At 44.1% G+C, this 19,573-nt stretch overlaps 1 protein-coding gene across 1 annotated transcript in view; it reads left to right on the plus strand.

Annotated features, from left to right (window-relative positions):
- Positions 1-16,531, plus strand: part of CELF6 (CUGBP Elav-like family member 6) — a 97,917-nt gene extending 81,386 nt beyond the window's left edge. Inside the window, 4 exon segments of the mRNA XM_070762885.1 lie at positions 474-554; positions 2,085-2,228; positions 3,629-3,784; positions 16,323-16,531. Of these exon segments, the coding sequence (XP_070618986.1) occupies positions 474-554; positions 2,085-2,228; positions 3,629-3,756 (353 nt within the window). The 3' untranslated portion in view covers positions 3,757-3,784; positions 16,323-16,531.
- Positions 16,532-19,573: the final 3,042 nt, after the last annotated feature.

Raw genomic sequence — 19,573 nt, forward strand, 5'->3', positions numbered from 1 at the left:
AGAGAGAGAACTAGAGAATAAGACAATGAGAGAGAGAGAGAGAAGAAGAGAGGGAGAGAAGAAGAGAGAGAGAATGAGAGAATAAGACAATGAAAGGGAGAGAAGAAGAGAAAGAGAGAAGAAGAGAGAGAATGAGAGAGAAAAGAGAGAGAAGAGAGAGAAAAAATGAGAGAGAGAGAATGAGAGAATAAGACAATGAGAGAGAGAAGAAGAAGAGAGGGAGAGAAGAAGAGAGGGAGAGAAAAGAGAGAGAAGAAGAGAGAGAGAAAGAATGAGAGAGAGTATGAGGGAATAAGAGAATGCGAGAGAGAGGGGGAGAGAGAGATGTGTGTCTTTTCAGAACTGAGTAGGGCCACATACATGGTGGGACATGATCGCACCCACATGGGATCATATTCCTTGGTTTCGCGTGCCCTTTTCTCCCCATGAAAAAGTGGGGGATTGGGCCTGATCCTTCTGTTTCTGTGTTCTAGCAGCATATCCAGCCGCCTATGCACCAATCAGCCAAGCCTTCCCACAGCAAACTCCCATCATTCCCCAACAACAGAGAGAAGGTGAGGAGGAAGGCAAAGGTGGGGTCTCCTGGGGGAGGGAGGGAGGGGCCCACAAGGTCTTCTTTTGAGCAACTTCCTGTTTTGGAAGAGGCCAAGGTGAAGGTGGCTTTGTAGAAGAAGTCCAAGAGACCTGTCACCACCAGGGGTGGAATCAAGCAGGTTCTCACAGATTCTGGAGAACTGGTAGTTTGGAGAACCGGCAAATGCCACCTTCCGAATGGCCCCAGAATGGGAAGGGAATGGGGATTTTGCAGTATCCTTCCCCCAGGAGTGGGGAGGAAATGGAGATTTTGCAATATAGAAGACCTCCAAGGTCCCTTCCATTCCATTAGGTTTCTTAGTAAAATAATAATAAATGTACAAGAAAAGAGTAAAAAAAGTATGCAAACATTACAGATGTTACTCTACCCCAGGCAGTATTGAAAACAGTAGAGATTATGCCCTGTGTTGGCTATTTTAACTAAGGATTCAGTGAATTGAAAATCAATTCATTTGGAAGGTATCTGAATGGGGAAGGTTTACTTAACCAATCAATGGCGAGGATTAATTACTTTTTAAGTTCATTGACAAAACCCAACGCATTGAGGATTCAAGTGCAACAGCTTAGAAGAGAATTGTTCAATACTCGATAGTTGAAAGTTGCCTATACAGTGGTACCTCTACTTACGAACTTAATTTGTTTCGTGATCAGGTTCTTAAGTAGAAAAGTTTGTAAGAAGAAGCCATTTTTCCCATAGGAATCAATGTAAAAGCAAATAATGTGTGCGATTGGGGAAACCACAGGGAGGGTGGAGGCCCTGTTTCCTCCCAGGAGATTCCTAGAGAGGCCCCACGTAGGCTTCTCCCTGTCTTTTCCAGCCCTGTTTCCTCCCAGGAGATTCCTAGAGAGGCCCCACAGAGGCTTCTCCCCGCCTTTTCTGGCCTTGTTTCCTCGCAGGAGATTCCTAGAGAGGCCCCATGGAGGGTTCTCCCCGCCTTTTCCAGCCCTGTTTCCTCCCAGGAGATTCCTAGAGAGGCCCCACAGAGGCTTCTCCCTGCCTTTTCTGGTTACAATTTCGGAGGCTCGGGTTTGTAAGTGGAAAATGGTTCTTGAGAAGAGGCAAAAAAATCTTGAACACACGGTTCTTATCTAGAAAAGTTTGTAAGTACTGTAGTACCTCTAGATACGAGCTGCTCCACATGCGAGTATTCCAAGATACGAGCCACGATGGGAGCGAAATTTCTGTTCCAGACCCGAGCTCAAATTCGGGATACGAGCCGAGCGTCCACTAGGTGGCGCAAGAATCCTTGCTTCTGGTTATCTCGGAGGGGAAAAACAAAGTCTAAAGCCATTTGTTCCAGATACGAGTTGTTCGACATACAAGCTCCCTTCTGGAACGAATTAAACTCGTATCTAGAGGTACTACTGTAGAGGCGTTCTTAGGTAGAGGTACCACTGTACTCGGTAGTTGAAAGTTGCCTACACTTGGTCTCTTTTGCTCTTACACAATGTCCTTTCCCCTCTTTGGTGTACCTATGTTGCCCTCCTAGGTCCTGAAGGCTGTAACCTCTTCATTTATCACCTGCCCCAAGAGTTTGGCGATGCAGAACTCATGCAGATGTTCCTACCTTTCGGCAGCGTCATCTCTGCCAAAGTCTTCGTTGACCGTGCCACCAACCAAAGTAAATGCTTTGGTAAGTTCCAACAGACTTATTTCAAGGTTCCTTTATGAGTTAGTTCCGTTTTCAACTTTTAGGACTAGCTAAGCCGAACGGTGGAATATCAGCAAAGTTGCACACAGGTGACTAAATGTCGATTAAAGTTGAATATTCACAGAAATCAAATCCATGAAATAGTCCAGTTGAATTTACAGTCCAAGTTAGAAATTGGGAGAATAGGCACATGAATAGACTAAGACTTTGGACTAAGCCCAAGGCACTGAGAGTTGAGTTTAGAAGGGAGATTTAAATATGTTAAAGGGTTAAATAAGGTTCAGGAAGGAAGTGTTTTTAATAGGAAAGTGAACCCAAGAACAAGGGGGCACAATCTGAGGTTAGTTGGGGGAAAGATCAGAAGCAATATGAGAAAATATTATTTTACTGAAATAGTAGATCCTTCAAACTTCCAGCAAACATGCTTGGTAAATCCACAGTAACTGGATTTAAACATTTATTTATTTATTATTTATTTATTTATTGGATTTGTATGCCGCCCATCTCTGGAGACTCGGGGCAGCTAACAGCAATAATAAGACAGCGTGTAACAATAATCCAATACTAAAAACAATTAAAACCCATTATAATAATTAAAAAAACCCCAAAGATACATACAGACATACCATGCATAAAATTGTAAAGGCCTAAGGGGAGAGGGTATCTCAATTCCCCCATGCCTGGCGGCAGAGGTGGGTTTTAAGTAGCTTACGAAAGGCAAGGAAGGTGGGGGCAATTCTAATCTCTGGGGGGAGTTGGTTCCAGAGGCTGGGGCCGCCACAGAGAAAGCTCTTCCCCTGGGGCCCGCCAAGCGGCATTGTTTAGTTGACGGGACCCAGAGAAGACCCACTCTGTGGGACCTAACTGGTCGCTGGGATTCATGCAGCAGAAGGCGGTCCCTGAGATAATCGGGTCCGGTGCCATGAAGGGCTTTATAGGTCATAACCAACACTTTGAATTGTGACCGGATAAACATCTATCCATCCTAAAATAAAATACAGGAAATGGTATAAGGGCAGACTAGATGGACCATGAGCTCTTTTTGTGCCGTCAATCTTCTATGTTTCTATGTTTCTATGCCCTAGTTGAATTCTGGTGGACCTTTATCCAACCAGATGATCTCCAATTGAGAACACCAATATCTATCTGCTTGGAGTTAGATAGAGGTCCATGGAATTCAAGAGTGGTTGGACTTGATCTACTTGTGGCTATGTAGAGATTCTAAACTGATCCCTCTTTTAAGTCCAACCGCAAGTTCTACCATTCCTTCTCCTACAACTAAGACCCAAGGAATGTGCCCTCTTTCATTTTTCTCTTCTCATCCTTCGCCAAACCCCTTTGCCCCATCACTCACTTCTTTGGCTTGGTGACCCCTTTCCCAGGTTTCGTCAGTTTTGACAATCCAACTAGTGCCCAGGCTGCCATCCAAGCCATGAACGGCTTCCAGATCGGCATGAAGAGGCTAAAGGTCCAATTAAAGAGGCCAAAAGATGCAAATCGACCCTACTGACCCCTGTTCACCCCAGCTCGGAAAACAGGTAAGGCATTGGCAGGCGATGCTACAGCCAGGTAACCAAGCTCAGGAAGGTCATAGCCGAAACCAGCCTTTCTTTCCCAGGTGGCAAAGTTGGCAGAATGACCACCTTCTAATTATGGGCGCCCATACCAAACCGGCAATAATGAAAGCCATGCCATCACCATGCCATGACTTGACTTGCCTACTTGGGTCAATCAATCAGGACACATGTACATAAAGGTGGCATGTTGAGGTCACCAAGGCCAAGTCATTTGGGTTGGCATTTCAATGGGTCCTCGGTTCCCAGGATCCTTTGATCCCAAAGGAAACTAGTAAGAGTGGGGAGCCATGAAACGGGTGTTCAGTTTAAAGGAGAGGATCTCAAGGAGTTTGGCAGTTTGAGCCAAATTATATCTTGGCAGGGAAATATCTCACTGTATATTTTATTATTATTATTATTAATTGGATTTCTATGCCGCCCCTCTCTGAAGACTCAGGGCGGCTTACAACATATTAAAAATGAAACAGTAATTACAATAATATTAATCCAATTAATAGCTGTCTAGAATCCCTAAATATTAAAATCAATCACACACATTCGTACAACAATCATACAGTCATTCATTGGTCAGGGGCTAAGATCTAATCAGCCCAAGCCTGACAACATAAATGAGTCTTAAGACTCTTACGAAAGGCGAGGAGGGTGGGGGGCAGGACAGATCTCCAGGGGGAGCTGATTCCAGAGGGTCGGGGCCCCCACCGAGAAGGCTCTTCCCCTAGTGACATTGTCTAATTGACGGGACCTGGAGAAGGCTGACTCTGAAGGACCTAACCAGTCGCTGGGGTTCGTGTGGCAGTATTGTATTAGTGAAGTTCACTTAATTTCCTCTTTGGTGGGAATGTGTGAGTGTGTGTTTGCGAAAGAGAGGAAGAGAGGATCTGTGCCCATGAATGCAAGACAGAAGTCCAAGAAGAACTTTCTAGGTGGGATCAAAGGTCTGTGTACTCCACTTTCTGTTGACCTAGCACAGGGATCAGCAACCCACGGCTCTGGAGCCGCATGTGGCTCTTTCATCCCTGTCCCTAGTCGGCTCCACAACTGATAGGACTTTCAGTTGGGACAAGTAGAGGAAAAAGGATGCCGCACTAGGAGGAGACTCTATGGTGGTAGAACCGGACTTCCGATCGGCTCCAGAATTGAACCTCTGTTAGGACCTCTGTGGTTCTTTGAGTGTCTAAGGTTGCTGACCCCTGACCTTACAAATGGCACTGAGAAATCCTCCAGAATATCCTTCTGCTATTGATACTCAAACTCAGAGAGAAGAAAGAGAGAGAATGAGAAAAGGAGAAGAGAGAGAGAATAAAAGAAAGAATGAGAGAGAGGGGGGAGAATAAGAGAGAGAGAATGAGAGAATAAGAGAGAAAGAGAATGAGAGAGAGTATAAGAGAATAAGAGAGAGAGAGAATGACAGAGTATGAGAGAATAAGAGAGAGAATGAGAGAATAAGAGAGAGAGAGAATGACAGAGAGTGTCAGAGAATGAGAGAGGGAGAGAAGAAGAGAGAGAACATGAGAGAGAGTTTGAGAATAAGAGAATGAGAGACAGAATGAGAGAATGAGAGAGAATAAGAGAGAGAGAGAAGAAGAGAGAGAGAATGAGAGAGAGAAGAGAGAGAGAGAATGAAAGAGAGGGAGAATAAGAGAGAGAGAACAAGAGAGAGAGAGAATGAAAGAATAAGAGAATGAGGGGGGGATTCTCATCACTTTCTCTGATATGGTTGGGAATACAATACCATCATGATTAATGGTCAGCAATTCTCTTTCTCTTCCATGCTTTGAAAATCCATCCAAGTGGCTTGCCATCATCACTTTTATGGGACTTAATTCCATCTTTTGATGACCTCTTGGGTAACAAACTACTCCCCTTTGTCTTACCTAAATCTCCAACCATTCACTCAGCTCCTCTGGGTTCAGATCATCCATGAGACAGCCGGTGGTGGTCTTCTCTACCCAGTTCCCACCCTTCAAAATCTACTTTAATCTACAGTCATCTACTCCAGGATATCAAGTTGATTGGAAAGAACTTGATTTGTGAAAAGTCTTTCAGATGTGATGGGATAAATGTATGAAACGATTCCTTGCCAATTCAAGTCATGATTTGGAGCAGAGGGCTCCAAAGTTGGCAACTTTAAGACTTGTGGACTTCAACTCCCAGAATTCTGGCTGGAGAATTCTGGGAGTTGAAGTTTGGAAGACCTCTGATCTGGAGAGATGACGGAAGGAAAGGGAACTCTTTCTTGCTTGTAACATCATGAGAGCCTCAACAGATATGACTTAACAGCTCAGGGAATCAGGGGGCTCAAAATAGACCCATGGGTTCAGACGGCCCAACTTTGGAATTCTCGAGCAGCAGAAAGATCTATCGAAGAGAAGATACGTAAATCAAGGGTTTTACTCTGAAGTCTTTGGTGCTGTTGGCTGCTGAAATCATTTCTCCCTTGAGTGAATTGCAAAACGGGGTCATGATCTTGGGTTCCAATCCTACTTGAGCCAAATAAATTTGAGTAGAGCTACCAAAGAAGGAGTCTTCTCAATTCGGCATCCCTTGTTACGGTTTGGATAACGTTGAATGCCAATACCAGGAGTAGGCAAAGTTGGCTCTTCTATGACTTGTGGACTTCAACTCCCAGATTTCCTGAGCCAATCGTGCTAGCTCAGGAATTCTGGGAGTTGAAGTCCACATATCTTCCATCATAGAAGAGCCAACTTTGCCCAACCCCGACCAAGCAATTGTTTTAAAGTGTCGAGAGCAACTCTGTTCTTGGGGATCTTTGGATAGAATGAGTCTTTAATAAGTAGTTGTAAGACATGTTCAAAGTGGAGAGGCTACACCTTATTCGTGAAGTCCTTGATGCTTCCTGAACTTGGTGTTTTTCTTGCAGATTGTTCATTACCCAATCAGGTAATACCTTCAGTACACTGATGCTGTTACCTAATAGGATAATGAAATGAGTGAAAGAGTACAGTGTTCCCTCGATTATTGCGGGGGATGCGTTCCGAGACCGCCTGCGAAAATTGAATTTCCGCGAAGTAGAGATGCAGAAATAAATGCACTATTTTTGGCTATGAACAGTATCCCAAGCCTTCCCTTAACACTTTAAACCCCTAAATTGCAATTTCCCATTCCCTTAGCAACCATTCAGATTACTACTCACCATGTTTATTTATTAAAGTTTATTTAAAAATATTTATTAAAGGCAGACGAAAGTTTGGCGATGACATATGACGTCATCGGGTGGGAAAAACCGTGGTATAGGGGAAAAACCCGCAAAGTATTTTTAATTAATATTTTTGAAAAACCACGGTATAGACTTTCCGCGAAGTTCGAACCTGCGAAAATCGAGGGAACACTGTACCACCAAGCTCAGAAAACACCAAGGACGGCGCAGTCCAACCCTGATTACTATAAATATTCTATTCAGTTGACAAACCTTTGCTTACTTTAGCTAAGGAAAGTTCACTACAATGGGAGTAAGCAAGGAAGATTCCCAGTCAAGAAGGCTTTCTAAAAGACCAATGCTAAATGGTGCTAATAGTTTATTTTATTTTTTTATTTATTACTTAGATTTGTATGCCGCCCCTCTCCGAAGACTCGGGGCGGAATAGTGGAATAGTGGAATATTTATGATTGGGAAAGTACATTTACAACTCAAATGTAGAATTCCTCATGATAATTTACATATGATTTCCTAGTGTTATATTACTGAATTGAGATGAGCAATTATACAGCTTCTCTTTCTTTCTTTCTTTCTTTCTTTCTTTCTTTCTTTCTTTCTTTCTTTCTTTCTTCCTTCCTTTCCTTCCTTCCTTCCTTCCTTCTTTCTTTCTTTCTCTTTCTCTCTCTCTCTCTCTCTCTGTCTCTCTCTTTCCTTCCTTCCTTCCTTCCTTCCTTCCTTCCTTCCTTCCTTCCTCAGGGAATTGCCTTTTTAACCACCCCCTTTCTATTTCAGTCTGGGACAAAGTTCTTCTAAGTGCACTTGATTATATGCCATAAGGACTTCTTTTTTTTTTTGATAATTTATTCCATTTTGAGTTCCATGGTTCCAAAGCAAGCTAGGAATTTGAAGAAGAATGAAAAGGAAGGTGGGGAAATATTCCAAAGTGGAAAAGTGAAATATATAGGAATCAACTTATTAGAAGAAAGGCTGTTTTATTGACCCATTATTTTAACTTCTGGTATACACGTTCCGGAATCAAGTATCCTATCTTCTGCTTTCCTAAGATAACATATCTGCCTCCAACCAGAAGATAGGAACTAGGATGTCTACCTACCCATTGCTAAAGAAAAAATAAAATGAAACCCATTGCTAAAGAAAACGAAGAATGCAAATACTTGTGCTCCATACAGATAATATCCCCCTCTGCCTTTGCTCATTCACAGGTAGAAATGCAAGTTTAATTTGCCCTACTTGAAACAGAAACACAGGATCCTCCATCCTGGAGAGGATTGTGAATAAATATTCACCAGGAGACCAAAGGTGTTTTGTCCCAAAAGGCAACTGGACTTTGTCTTTTTTGCATCTCATCCAAGAAGCTCTATGGCAGTGTTTCCCAACCTTGGCAACTTGAAGATATTTGGACTTCAACTCCCAGAATTCCCCAACCAGCGAATGCTGGCTGGGGAATTCTGGGAGTTGAAGTCCAGATATCTTCAAGTTGCCAAGGTTGGGAAACACTGCTCTATGGAACCAAATCTATGGAACCAAATCTATGGAACCAACTCCCCTCCGATGTCCATAGTGCCCTCCATGTCCATAGATGGATGGATGGTGAGTGGGTGGGTGGATGGATAGACAGACAGACAGACAGATGAAAGATGATAGATAGAAAGATAGAAAGATAGAAAGATAGAAAGATAGAAAGATAGAAAGATAGAAAGATAGAAAGATAGAAAGATAGAAAGATAGAAAGATAGAAAGATAGAAAGATAGAAAGATAAAGATAAGATAGAAAGGTGGATAGAGAAAAATTCTTTATTACACAATACTAGGACAAGGGGGCACTCCCTAAAGCTCATAGGTAAGAAAGTGAGGACAAATAAAGGGAAACGTTTCTTCATCCAGAGGGCCGTTGGTTTATGGAATTTGCTTCCAGAAGAGCTAATGACAGCTGTCAGCCTGGATAGCTTCAAGGAAGGATCAGACAGATTCATGGATGCCAAGTGTATCCATGATGGTTATTGAAACGGACGTCCAAGTGTCACCTCTATGTTGGTTGAGGCAGGCAGGGTTCCCTTGGGTCCCATTTGTTGGGGGTCAAAGGAAAGGGAGGGGTTTGCCTTCTCTTTCTGCTCAAGTTCCCTGTGGACAATTGGTGGGCCATTGTGGGCCACAGAAGGCTGGACTCCATGGGCTTTGGCCTGATTCAGCAGGGCTCTTCTTATGTTGTTATTTTTGTAGAAGTCAAATGAGTGAATGAGTGAGTGAGTGAGTGAGTGAGTGAGTGAGTGAGTGAGTGAGTGAGTAAGTAAGTAAGTAAATAAAGAAGGAAGGAAGGAGAGGGAGGAAAGAAGGAAGGAGAGGAAGGAAGGAAGGAAGGAAGGAAGGAAGGAAGGAAGGAAGGAAGGAAGGAAGGAAGGAAGGCAAGGTTCCAAACTGAAGAAGCTTTTTGGATGAGAAGCCAAAAGTCTTCAAGGAGAATCAAAGGAAGTCCAGTTGCCTCTTGCAAAAAGCACCTTCAGGACAACCAAATAGGGTTGGACGGCATAGAAGTCGAATCAAACAAACAAGTAAATGAACAAACCATGACCTGGATGACTTAGAAGCTCCACCGAGATCTCACCCAAAGACGGTTAGAGAGAGGAACCATATATTTGTCTCCCTTTCTTTTCTTTTAAACTTTGAATGGAGCCAGTTCCATGAAAGGTCAACGTGATGGATAGACAGACAGACAGACAGATGAAAGATGATAGAAAGATAGAAAGATAGAAAGATAGAAAGATAGAAAGATAGAAAGATAGAAAGATAGAAAGATAGAAAGATAGAAAGATAGAAAGATAGAAAGATAGAAAGATAGAAAGATAGAAAGATAGAAAGATAGAAAGATAGAAAGATAGAAAGATAGAAAGATAGAAAGATAGAAAGATAAAGATAAGATAGAAAGGTGGATAGAGAAAAATTCTTTATTACACAATACTAGGACAAGGGGGCACTCCCTAAAGCTCATAGGTAAGAAAGTGAGGACAAATAAAGGGAAACGTTTCTTCATCCAGAGGGCCGTTGGTTTATGGAATTTGCTTCCAGAAGAGCTAATGACAGCTGTCAGCCTGGATAGCTTCAAGGAAGGATCAGACAGATTCATGGATGCCAAGTGTATCCATGATGGTTATTGAAACGGACGTCCAAGTGTCACCTCTATGTTGGTTGAGGCAGGCAGGGTTCCCTTGGGTCCCATTTGTTGGGGGTCAAAGGAAAGGGAGGGGTTTGCCTTCTCTTTCTGCTCAAGTTCCCTGTGGACAATTGGTGGGCCATTGTGGGCCACAGAAGGCTGGACTCCATGGGCTTTGGCCTGATTCAGCAGGGCTCTTCTTATGTTGTTATTTTTGTAGAAGTCAAATGAGTGAGTGAGTGAGTGAGTGAGTGAGTGAGTGAGTGAGTGAGTGAGTGAGTGAGTAAGTAAGTAAGTAAATAAAGAAGGAAGGAAGGAGAGGGAGGAAAGAAGGAAGGAGAGGAAGGAAGGAGAGGAAGGAAGGAAGGAAGGAAGGAAGGAAGGAAGGAAGGCAAGGTTCCAAACTGAAGAAGCTTTTTGGATGAGAAGCCAAAAGTCTTCAAGGAGAATCAAAGGAAGTCCAGTTGCCTCTTGCAAAAAGCACCTTCAGGACAACCAAATAGGGTTGGACGGCATAGAAGTCGAATCAAACAAACAAGTAAATGAACAAACCATGACCTGGATGACTTAGAAGCTCCACCGAGATCTCACCCAAAGACGGTTAGAGAGAGGAACCATATATTTGTCTCCCTTTCTTTTCTTTTAAACTTTGAATGGAGCCAGTTCCATGAAAGGTCAACGGGATGGACAGTTGGGTGGGGGGGACAGATAGATCTAAAGTGGACGCAGAACCGCCAGAAGCAACGATAACGAAACCTGGGGATTCTTTTTTACCAAACCGATTCATTTTTTTTCCCTTTATATTTTTTTGTTTCCTCCGACCCACCCACTATTGTGTATCTCTAACCAGACCAGGCCAATCAATAGCTCCAGGATGACCCCACAGTTGCCTAACAACCCTCTAGCTGTTATGCGAGATCCAAACACAAAACTCTCCCTTCCAAATTATCTGAAACTGTAAGTGACTTCACTCATGTTGTCATCGCCCTCTCTCCGATGACGCCATGTGGCCAGTTGTAATCTTGTTGCATGAACTTGACGTTGATCTTTCTATATCTCTGCTTTATTTTATTTTTATTTATTTATTATTATCGGTTCTTCTTCCCCACCCACCCCCCTTCCTCTTCTCTTTTGGCAGTTGTGACAGTGCCCTATTGGTGCCCATGATGGGTAGTTTTTGGAGTGCTGATTGGTCAGTCTTTTTGACTAGTTGTGGATTCTTTGAGCCCATAAGTTCCACTTTGTTTGTTCTTCTTCTTTTCTCCTCTCTGTTGTGACGTGACAATGATGTATGTGCCCTTTGTGTACAATCACGATGATGGCTGGATTAAACGGTTGGGGCTGAACCTAAGAAATCAGGTTGTAGAAGAAGAAATAGCAAGATTACGTTACGGCATTTCCCTATCTGGCTTCCCTGATCCAGCTCCCCAAGCACAACAAACCTAGTTGAAGCCATGATTCCTTTATTAGTAGTGCCAGCACATGCCAGGAGATGAATAGTTGTCTACCACATCTATTCATCTCTGTTTTCTGCCTTTTATCCCCAGAACTAGTTTAAGTTTAAGTTTATTTGTATGTCGCCCCGAGTCTTCGGAGAGAGGCGGCATACAAATCTAATAAATAATAATAATAATAATAATTATTATTATTATTATTATTATTATTATTATTATTATTATTATTATTATTATTATTGGATTTATATGTCGCCCCTCTCTGAGGACTCAGGGCAGCTCACAACATACAAAAAAGACAATATACAGTGATACCTCGTCTTACAAACGCCTCGTCATACAAACTTTTCAAGATACAAACCCAGGGTTTAAGATTTTTTTGCCTCTTCTTCCAAACTATTTTCACCTTACAAACCCAAGCCGCTGCCACTGGGATGCCCGCCTCTGGACTTCTGTTGCCAGTGAAGCGCCCGTTTTTGCACTGATGGGATTCCCCTGAGGCTCCCCTCCATGGGAAACACCACCTCCGGACTTCCGTGTTTTTGCGATGCTGCAGATGAATCCCAAAAATGGGCGCTTTGCTGGCAACGGAAGTCCAGAGGTTGGGTTTCCCAGCGAAGGGAGCCTCAGTGAAATCGCAGCATCACATAAACACGGAAGTCCAGAGGTGGGGTTTCAAGGAATTCCGTGTTTTTGCGATGCTACAATTTCGCTGAGGCTCCCCTCACTGGGAAACCCCACCTCCGGACTTCCGTTGCCAGCGAAGCACCCGTTTTTGCGCTGCTGGGATTCCTCTGCAGTATCACAAAAACACGGCCGTCTGGAGGTGGGGTTTCCCATGGAGGGGAGCCTCAGGGAACTCCCAGCAGTGCAAAAACTGGCGCTTCGCCGGCAACGAAAGTCCGGAGGTGGGGTTTCCCATGGAGGGGAGCCTCAGGGGAATCCCAGCAGCGCAAAAATGGGCGCTTCGGCTGGCAAAAGGGGTGAGTTTTGGGCTTGCACACATTAATCGCTTTTCCATTGATTCCTATGGGAAACATTGTTTCGTCTTACAAACTTTTCATCTTACAAACCTTGTCCCGGAACCAATTAAGTTCGTAAGACAAGGTATCACTGTATATCGAAATCCAAATAATTAAAATTCAGTTACTACTAAAAAGTCTTTGGAGAAGGGCGGCATACAAATCTAATAAATAATAATAATAATTTTTAAAAAACGAAAGGACCAGTTAAAGTACATACATAACCATTCAATCAACAAACACACTATTCCTTCAGCCAGGGAGGAGAATCTAATAACCCCAAGCTTGGAGGCATAGGTGAATCTTTAGGCTCTTACGAAAGGCAAGGAAGGTGGGGGCAGTATGAATCTCTGGGGGGCCGCCCCCCAGAGATTCCAGAGGGCCGCCCCCCCCCCCAGAGAAGGCTCTTCTCCTAGGTCCCGCCAAATGACACTGTCTGGTTGACGGGACCTGGAGAAGGCTAACTCTGTGGGACCTGATCGGTCACTGGGATTCAGTAGGCGGTCCCGTAAGTAATCAGCCCGATGCCATATAGGTCATAACCAACACTTTGAATTGAGTCCAGAAACCAGGGCAACCTTAAGACTTAAGCCCCTGTGATGGGGCTTTCCTAACAGTTGTGCCTCTTCCATTCCAAGGGCCGACCCATAGATTTCCACTGTTCTCCTCTCCTCTGCCTTCTGTGTATCCACATGTCAGGCATAGGACCCAGCTGTTCCTCCTCTTCCTCATCAACCCCCTCCAGACCTGGGAGCTGTTGACACTTCGTCGGAGGGCTGACGGACAGCCCAGGCTCTGCCTCTCTCTCTCTCTGACAGCTTCTTTCCCTCTTCCCTGACTCTCACATCTCCTCCTCTGATTTGGTTGTTGGAACCACCGGCCACAACATCCTGTTGTCCTCACACGACTTCTGATGTGCTGGATCTGAGTTTTCATAACCCTCTTCTCTGCATCATCTGTAGACCTATCTCCCAGAGGTACTTTAATTTGGATTTCTGCTTTGGAAGTTTGGATTAAGTGGCCTCTTCCAATTCCTGGGATTCCGAAAGTTTATGGAAACTCAAGTCCAACGTATCTGAGGATCGCCAGGCTTGAAAATTATAATTGTTTACATTTATAGTTGATGCATTACCCTTTCAAAAAAGGACTGCCACTGCACAAGCTTAAGAACATAAAGACCTCCCTTTGGTTGATACCCAAAGCTCTTTTGTAGCAGATAAGAGCAAACAGATGTTTCCCCTGCATCAGCTTCTGAGTCAGTTCCCTGCATTTTCAAAGGGTGCTGGGAAGAAGTATCTGAAACTTAAGGGAATTTGCCAATAAGCTCACAGTAACAGGATCAACAGATCACAGATCTGGTGCGGTATATAAGCAGCTCTGAACTGTGATGTTTCAACAGCAGCATCAATTCTGATTAAAATTTGGATGAGTCATCCCCCACTAAGACCAGAAGCCAGAGAAAGAGGTCAAAAACCAATCCAGGAGAAGGCCATGTTGTTGCCAAGATTATTAATAATAATCTTATTATTATTAAGATTATTAAAAATAATGATTACAGTGATACCTCGTCTTACAAACGCCTCATCATACAAACTTTTCGAGATACGAACCCGGGATTTAAGATTTTTTTGCCTCTTCTTACAAACTATTTTCACCTTACAAACCCACCGCCGCCGCTGGGATGCCCCGCCTCTGGACTTCCGTTGCCAGTGAAGCACCCGTTTTTGTGCTGCTGGGATTTTCCTGAGGCTCCCCTCTATGGGAAACCCCACCTGTGGACTTCCGTATTTTTGTGATGCTGCAGGGGAATCCCAGCAGGGGAATCCCAGCAGCACAAAAACAGGCGCTTCACTGGCAACAGAAGTCCGGAGGTGGGGTTTCCCATGGAAGGGAGCCTCAGGGGAAGCCCAGCAGTGCAAAAACGGGCGCTTCGGCTGGCAAAAGGGGTGAATTTTGGGCTTGCACGCATTAATCGCTTTTCCATTGATTCCTATGGAAAACATTGTTTCGTCTTACAAACATTTCACCTTAAGAACCTCGTCCCGGAACCAATTAAGTTTGTATGACAAGGTATCACTGTATTATTAATATTAAGCAAAGCTGGCTGGGGAATTCTGGGAGTTGAAGTCCACCAGGCTTAAAGTTGCCAAGGTTGGAGGCCCTTGCTTTAGATGACTAAATCCCCACAAGTCGATCTCATCTCAAGAGAGATTTTCTTTTATATTTTAATGTAAATATATTCAATAGGCAAGAGGAGGGAACAAAATCCTGAAAACTGGGTCCATCCACATCTCTTGACCATCTCTTGGACATAAATGGAACTGGAGAATCTTGGCCCATTCATTCATTTAAAAACCAGTTGGGGGACATTTAGAACCAATTCCTTTTTTTTTTAAACCCGTGGAGAGAAACCAGTTTAGACTCCAGAATAAGACAGATCTTAGAGCAGCGTTTATCAACTCTGACCACTTTTAAGATACAGTGATACCTCATCTTACAAACGCCTCGTCATACAAACTTTTCGAGATACAAACCCGGGGTTTAAGATTTTTTTGCCTCTTCTTACAAACTATTTTTACCTTACAAACCCACCGCTGCCACTGGAATGCCCCGCCTCTGGACTTCCACTGCCAGTGAAGCACCTGTTTTTGCGCTGCTGGGATTCCCCTGAGGCTCCCCTCCATTGGAAACCCCACCTCTGGACTTCTGTGATTTTGCAATGCTGCAGGGGAATCCCAGCAGGGGAATCCCAGCATCGCAAAAACGGGCGCTTCGCTGGCAACGGAAGTCTGGAGGTGGGGTTTCCCAGCGAGGGGAGCCTCAGTGAAATCGCAGCATCGCAAAAGCACAGAGGTCCGTAGAGGGGTTTTGAGGACTTGGGTGTTTTTTGTGATGCTGCGATTTTACTGATACTCCCTTCTCTGGGAAACCCCACCTCCGTACTTCCGTTGCCAGCGAAGCGCTCATTTTTGCGATGCTGGGATTCCCCTGCTGGGATTCCCCTGCAGCATCGCAAAAACACAGAAGTCCGGAGGTGGGGTTTCCCATGGAGGGGAGCCTCAGGGGAATCCCAGCAGTGCAAAAACGGGCGCTTTGGCTGGCAAAAGGGGTGAATTTTGGGCTTGAACGCATTAATCGCTTTTCCATTGATTCCTATGGGAAACATTGTTTCGTCTTACAAACCTTTCACCTTAAGAACCTTGTCCCAGAACCAATTATGTTTGTAAGACAAGGTATGACTGTACGTGGACTTCAACTCCCCAAATTCCTCGGCCAGCCATATTCCATTCAATTCTGGGAACTGAAGTCCTCTCATTTCCAAGATGGAGAAGTCAAAGTCTATTTCTGGAAGTTGAAGTCCACCCATTTCGCAAGACTTTTACCTCAGGATTTCTCAATTCACAAACTTCAAAATGGCTGCCTGAAGAATTCCTTGGGAGTTGGAGCCCATGTGTCTTAAAGCAGCCAGGGTTGAAGAACGCCGGCCTAGCAAACTAGCCAGATTTCAGAATCCAGCTTTTCAGGTGAGGGAGGCAGACGTTGAATGCTGTTGTCCTTTGGAGGAGCCCCGATTAGGACACTATTCCCTTCCCCCCCATTTTTGAGGCCTTGGAAGCCTTCAGTCAGAAGGCAGTCCCTCACGGACGACGCGGGTCACTCTCTTCGCCCTCCTTCACCTTCTCCCTCTGTTTTGCAGATTGGATGCCAGGCGGCATACGAAGAGTATTTTCCCCTTGTCCCATGTGCCGTATCCAGAACTTCTTAACTTTCTTTGCAACATATCACGGCGGAAAAGGAAGCGATTTAAAAAAAAAGAGTTCGACGCAGAGGCGAAGCAGAGCTGCTCGGGAAAAGAAAGAGCTTGTTTCGTTCTATTTTTTTTTCTTTCTTTCTCTCTCTCTCTCTCTTTTTAAAAATCCTTTCTTTTAAATTTTTTCAAATCGGTTAGAACTCGATTTTCGTTTCGGGAATTTTTTTTTCCTTTTTGATGATGACGATGATTTTGGTCTCTTGAAAGGCAAGAGAAAAACCAACAAACACCAAGGAGATTTGGTGGTTGGGGCCGAAACCTGGACCTGTGAGGGGAAAGAGGCTGTGGTGCTCTTTGCCAACTCGAAACTCCACGGACGGGAATTGGGGCCGCTGTAGAAGACAATTTTTTTTTCTTTTTTGGGGGAAAAAAAAGAATCACAACGAGGAAGGGCGAGAGAAAAACACAAACAAGCGTCCCTCGCAGCGGAAGGTGAGACTTTGTGAGAGACGTGGTCGCGGGTGTGTATGACGCTTGCGGCCCGGACCAGCTCTTCTCAAACGCACTTGTCCGGTTTTTTTCCAGATTCAGAAGAGGGAGGGATTAACAAAAGACTTAAACCAAAGCTGATGGATTTGGACCAGGGGGATGCTTTTGTTTTCAACAGGGAATGGCAAAAAAAAAAAAAGGGAATTTGTTTTTCTCCCGTCGGTTTGGGAAAGAAAAGAAAGAGGAAAAAGGAAAAAAGAAAAAAGAAAAACCCAGTTTACTAAGAGGATGTTGAACCTAACCGAAGAGAGAGAGATATATATAAATAGATCTATATATCTTTATTCCCATGGATTGAGTGAGCTAAGAGTCACAGGATTTTTTGCCCCAGTCCTGGGAGATTGGATTAACTTCTTTCAAAATCATATCATTCCTTAGAGTTTAGGGACCAAAGGACTATTGCTTTTTTAATATATATATAAATATAAATATATATATATATATAAATTAATTAATTTAAAAAAAGAAAAGAAAAAAAACTCAGAGGTTTAAAAAAAAGAAGCAAGCAAGCAAAGAAATAATTTAAAAAAAAAGAAAAAAAGACACACATACACACACAAAAAAAACTACACACACCGGCTTCAAATCCAAGCTACAAGTCATCTCCAGGAGAAGGAAATGAACAACAAGCAGAAGTCGCTTCAACAACAATCGGGCTTAATAATGCCGGTGGCTTTGTGACTGCATTGAACGCTGTAGGGGTTTCAAGGAGCTAAACTGGGGGGTGGGTGGGTGGGTTTTTTTGGGTGGGTGGGTGGGACTATTTATCCCAGTAGCAATTCAAGCAATTCTCTCTTCCCTCCCAGATAGAGGCTTAGTTTTCAAGGAATTTTGTTGGGGGAAAAAGAGAGGAGAGGGAATCAGGGCGGCTGCCCTCATCTGTATCTCCTATGTTGAAAAGAAATTATTCGTTCGATCAGTGCCAGAAGAAACACAGAACTAATGTGAGCATCCATGGTGGGTCTCCTGAAGACCCTTAGACCTTGTGGCTCAACCTTTGTAACACAGAAACTACCCTGTTTGAGACCAAGAAAGCCACCATGGGCCTTGTAGTGGCCGAGAAGAAACCCTGCTCTCAAAAGTAGGCAGAGTTTATCCAAAACAAGACTAAATTCGATTTAAGTTCCAGGCAGATAGGTTTATTTTCCATGTCCCTAAGTATGTTCTTTGGCCATTAAATGTCACCAGTAATGGGATGCTGCCCCCCACCCCACCCCATTGACGCAGTGGGAGGGTAGTAAGTTTATGCACTAAGTTTATGCAATTCCCACTTTAACTAGTGTACCCTTGGAAAACTTACACATTCATTGCACGATATGAATAAGCACCTTTCCAGGGGTCAGGATTCCACCCACACTTAATCTCCCTTCAACCCAAGACTACGAACTGCTAAATTCCCGTTGGGTGATGGAGAAGAACGCATCGTTCTACCATGATGAATTTTGTTCCCATTGAAGCTTTTGGTGGTCCTTTTAAAAAAGCCTCTCCTACCTAGCCTTCATAATAGGAGCTTTGGCCTTCAACAGGAGGTACAGTGGTACCTCTACCTACAAATGCCTCTACTTACAAACTTTTCTAGATAAGAACCGGGTGTTCAAGATTATTTTTTTTTGCCTCTTCTCAAGAACCATTTTCCACTTACAAACCTGAGCCTCTGAAGCTGTAACCAGAAAAGGCAGGGAGAAGCCTCCATGGGGCCTCTCTAGGAATCTCCCGGGAGGAAACAGGGCCGGAAAAGGTGGGGTGAAGCCTCCGTGGGGCCTCTCTAGGAATCTCCTGGGAGAAAACAGGGCCGGAAAAGGTGGGGCAAAACCTCCGTGGGGCCTCTCTAGGAATCTCCCAGGAGGAAACAGGGCCGGAAAAGGAGGGGCGAAGCCTCCGTGGGGCCTCTCTAGGAATCTCCTGGGAGGAAACAGGGCTGGAAAAGGCAGGGAGAAGCCTCCGTGGGGCCTCTCTAGGAATCTCCTGGAAGGAAACAGGGCCAGAAAAGGTGGGGCGAAGCCTCCGTGGGGCCTCTCTAGGAATCTCCTGGGAGGAAACAGGGCCTCCACCCTCCCTGTGGTTTCCCCAATCGCACGCATTATTTGCTTTTACATTGATTCCTATGGGAAAAGTTGCTTCTTCTTACAAACTTTTCTACTTAAGAACCTGGTCACGGAACGAATTAAGTTCGTAAGTAGAGGTGCCACTGTACTTCAGCAGGCCTATTGAAAAAAGATACGGTCCTTGCTTCCAAATGTATTGATTTATTTTGCATGCGAGCATCTCTCGGGTCTAGGCTGATGGAGGAGAATGAGGCAAGAAGGTTCTTCTGCATTTGAAGAGCCTTATCTCTGTGTCTCTTGTTGCACTGGTGTGATCGCAGCCAAATTTAATATTGCTTTCCAAAACCAGATGAGGTCAGGGGAGGGGTGGGAAGGAGGGATGGAGGGAGGGAAGGGGAATTCAATTAAGGAAGTGCCAAATAAGAATGAAAGACAGATTTAAAAAGAGTCATGAAGGATCTGGAGGGGATCCGTCCTTCATGAGTCACGTCCCCCCCCAATGCGGTCACTCGGTCACTGGACTTCTTCGAATTCTTCTCTCGTTGTATTTTTTCCCCTCCTCTCTTTTCCTTTTCTGCTTTTTTTTTTTTAAATAACTTTTCG

The sequence above is a fragment of the Erythrolamprus reginae genome, chromosome 10 (assembly GCF_031021105.1).
Source record: "Erythrolamprus reginae isolate rEryReg1 chromosome 10, rEryReg1.hap1, whole genome shotgun sequence".
NCBI classification, from domain to species: domain Eukaryota; kingdom Metazoa; phylum Chordata; class Lepidosauria; order Squamata; family Dipsadidae; genus Erythrolamprus; species Erythrolamprus reginae.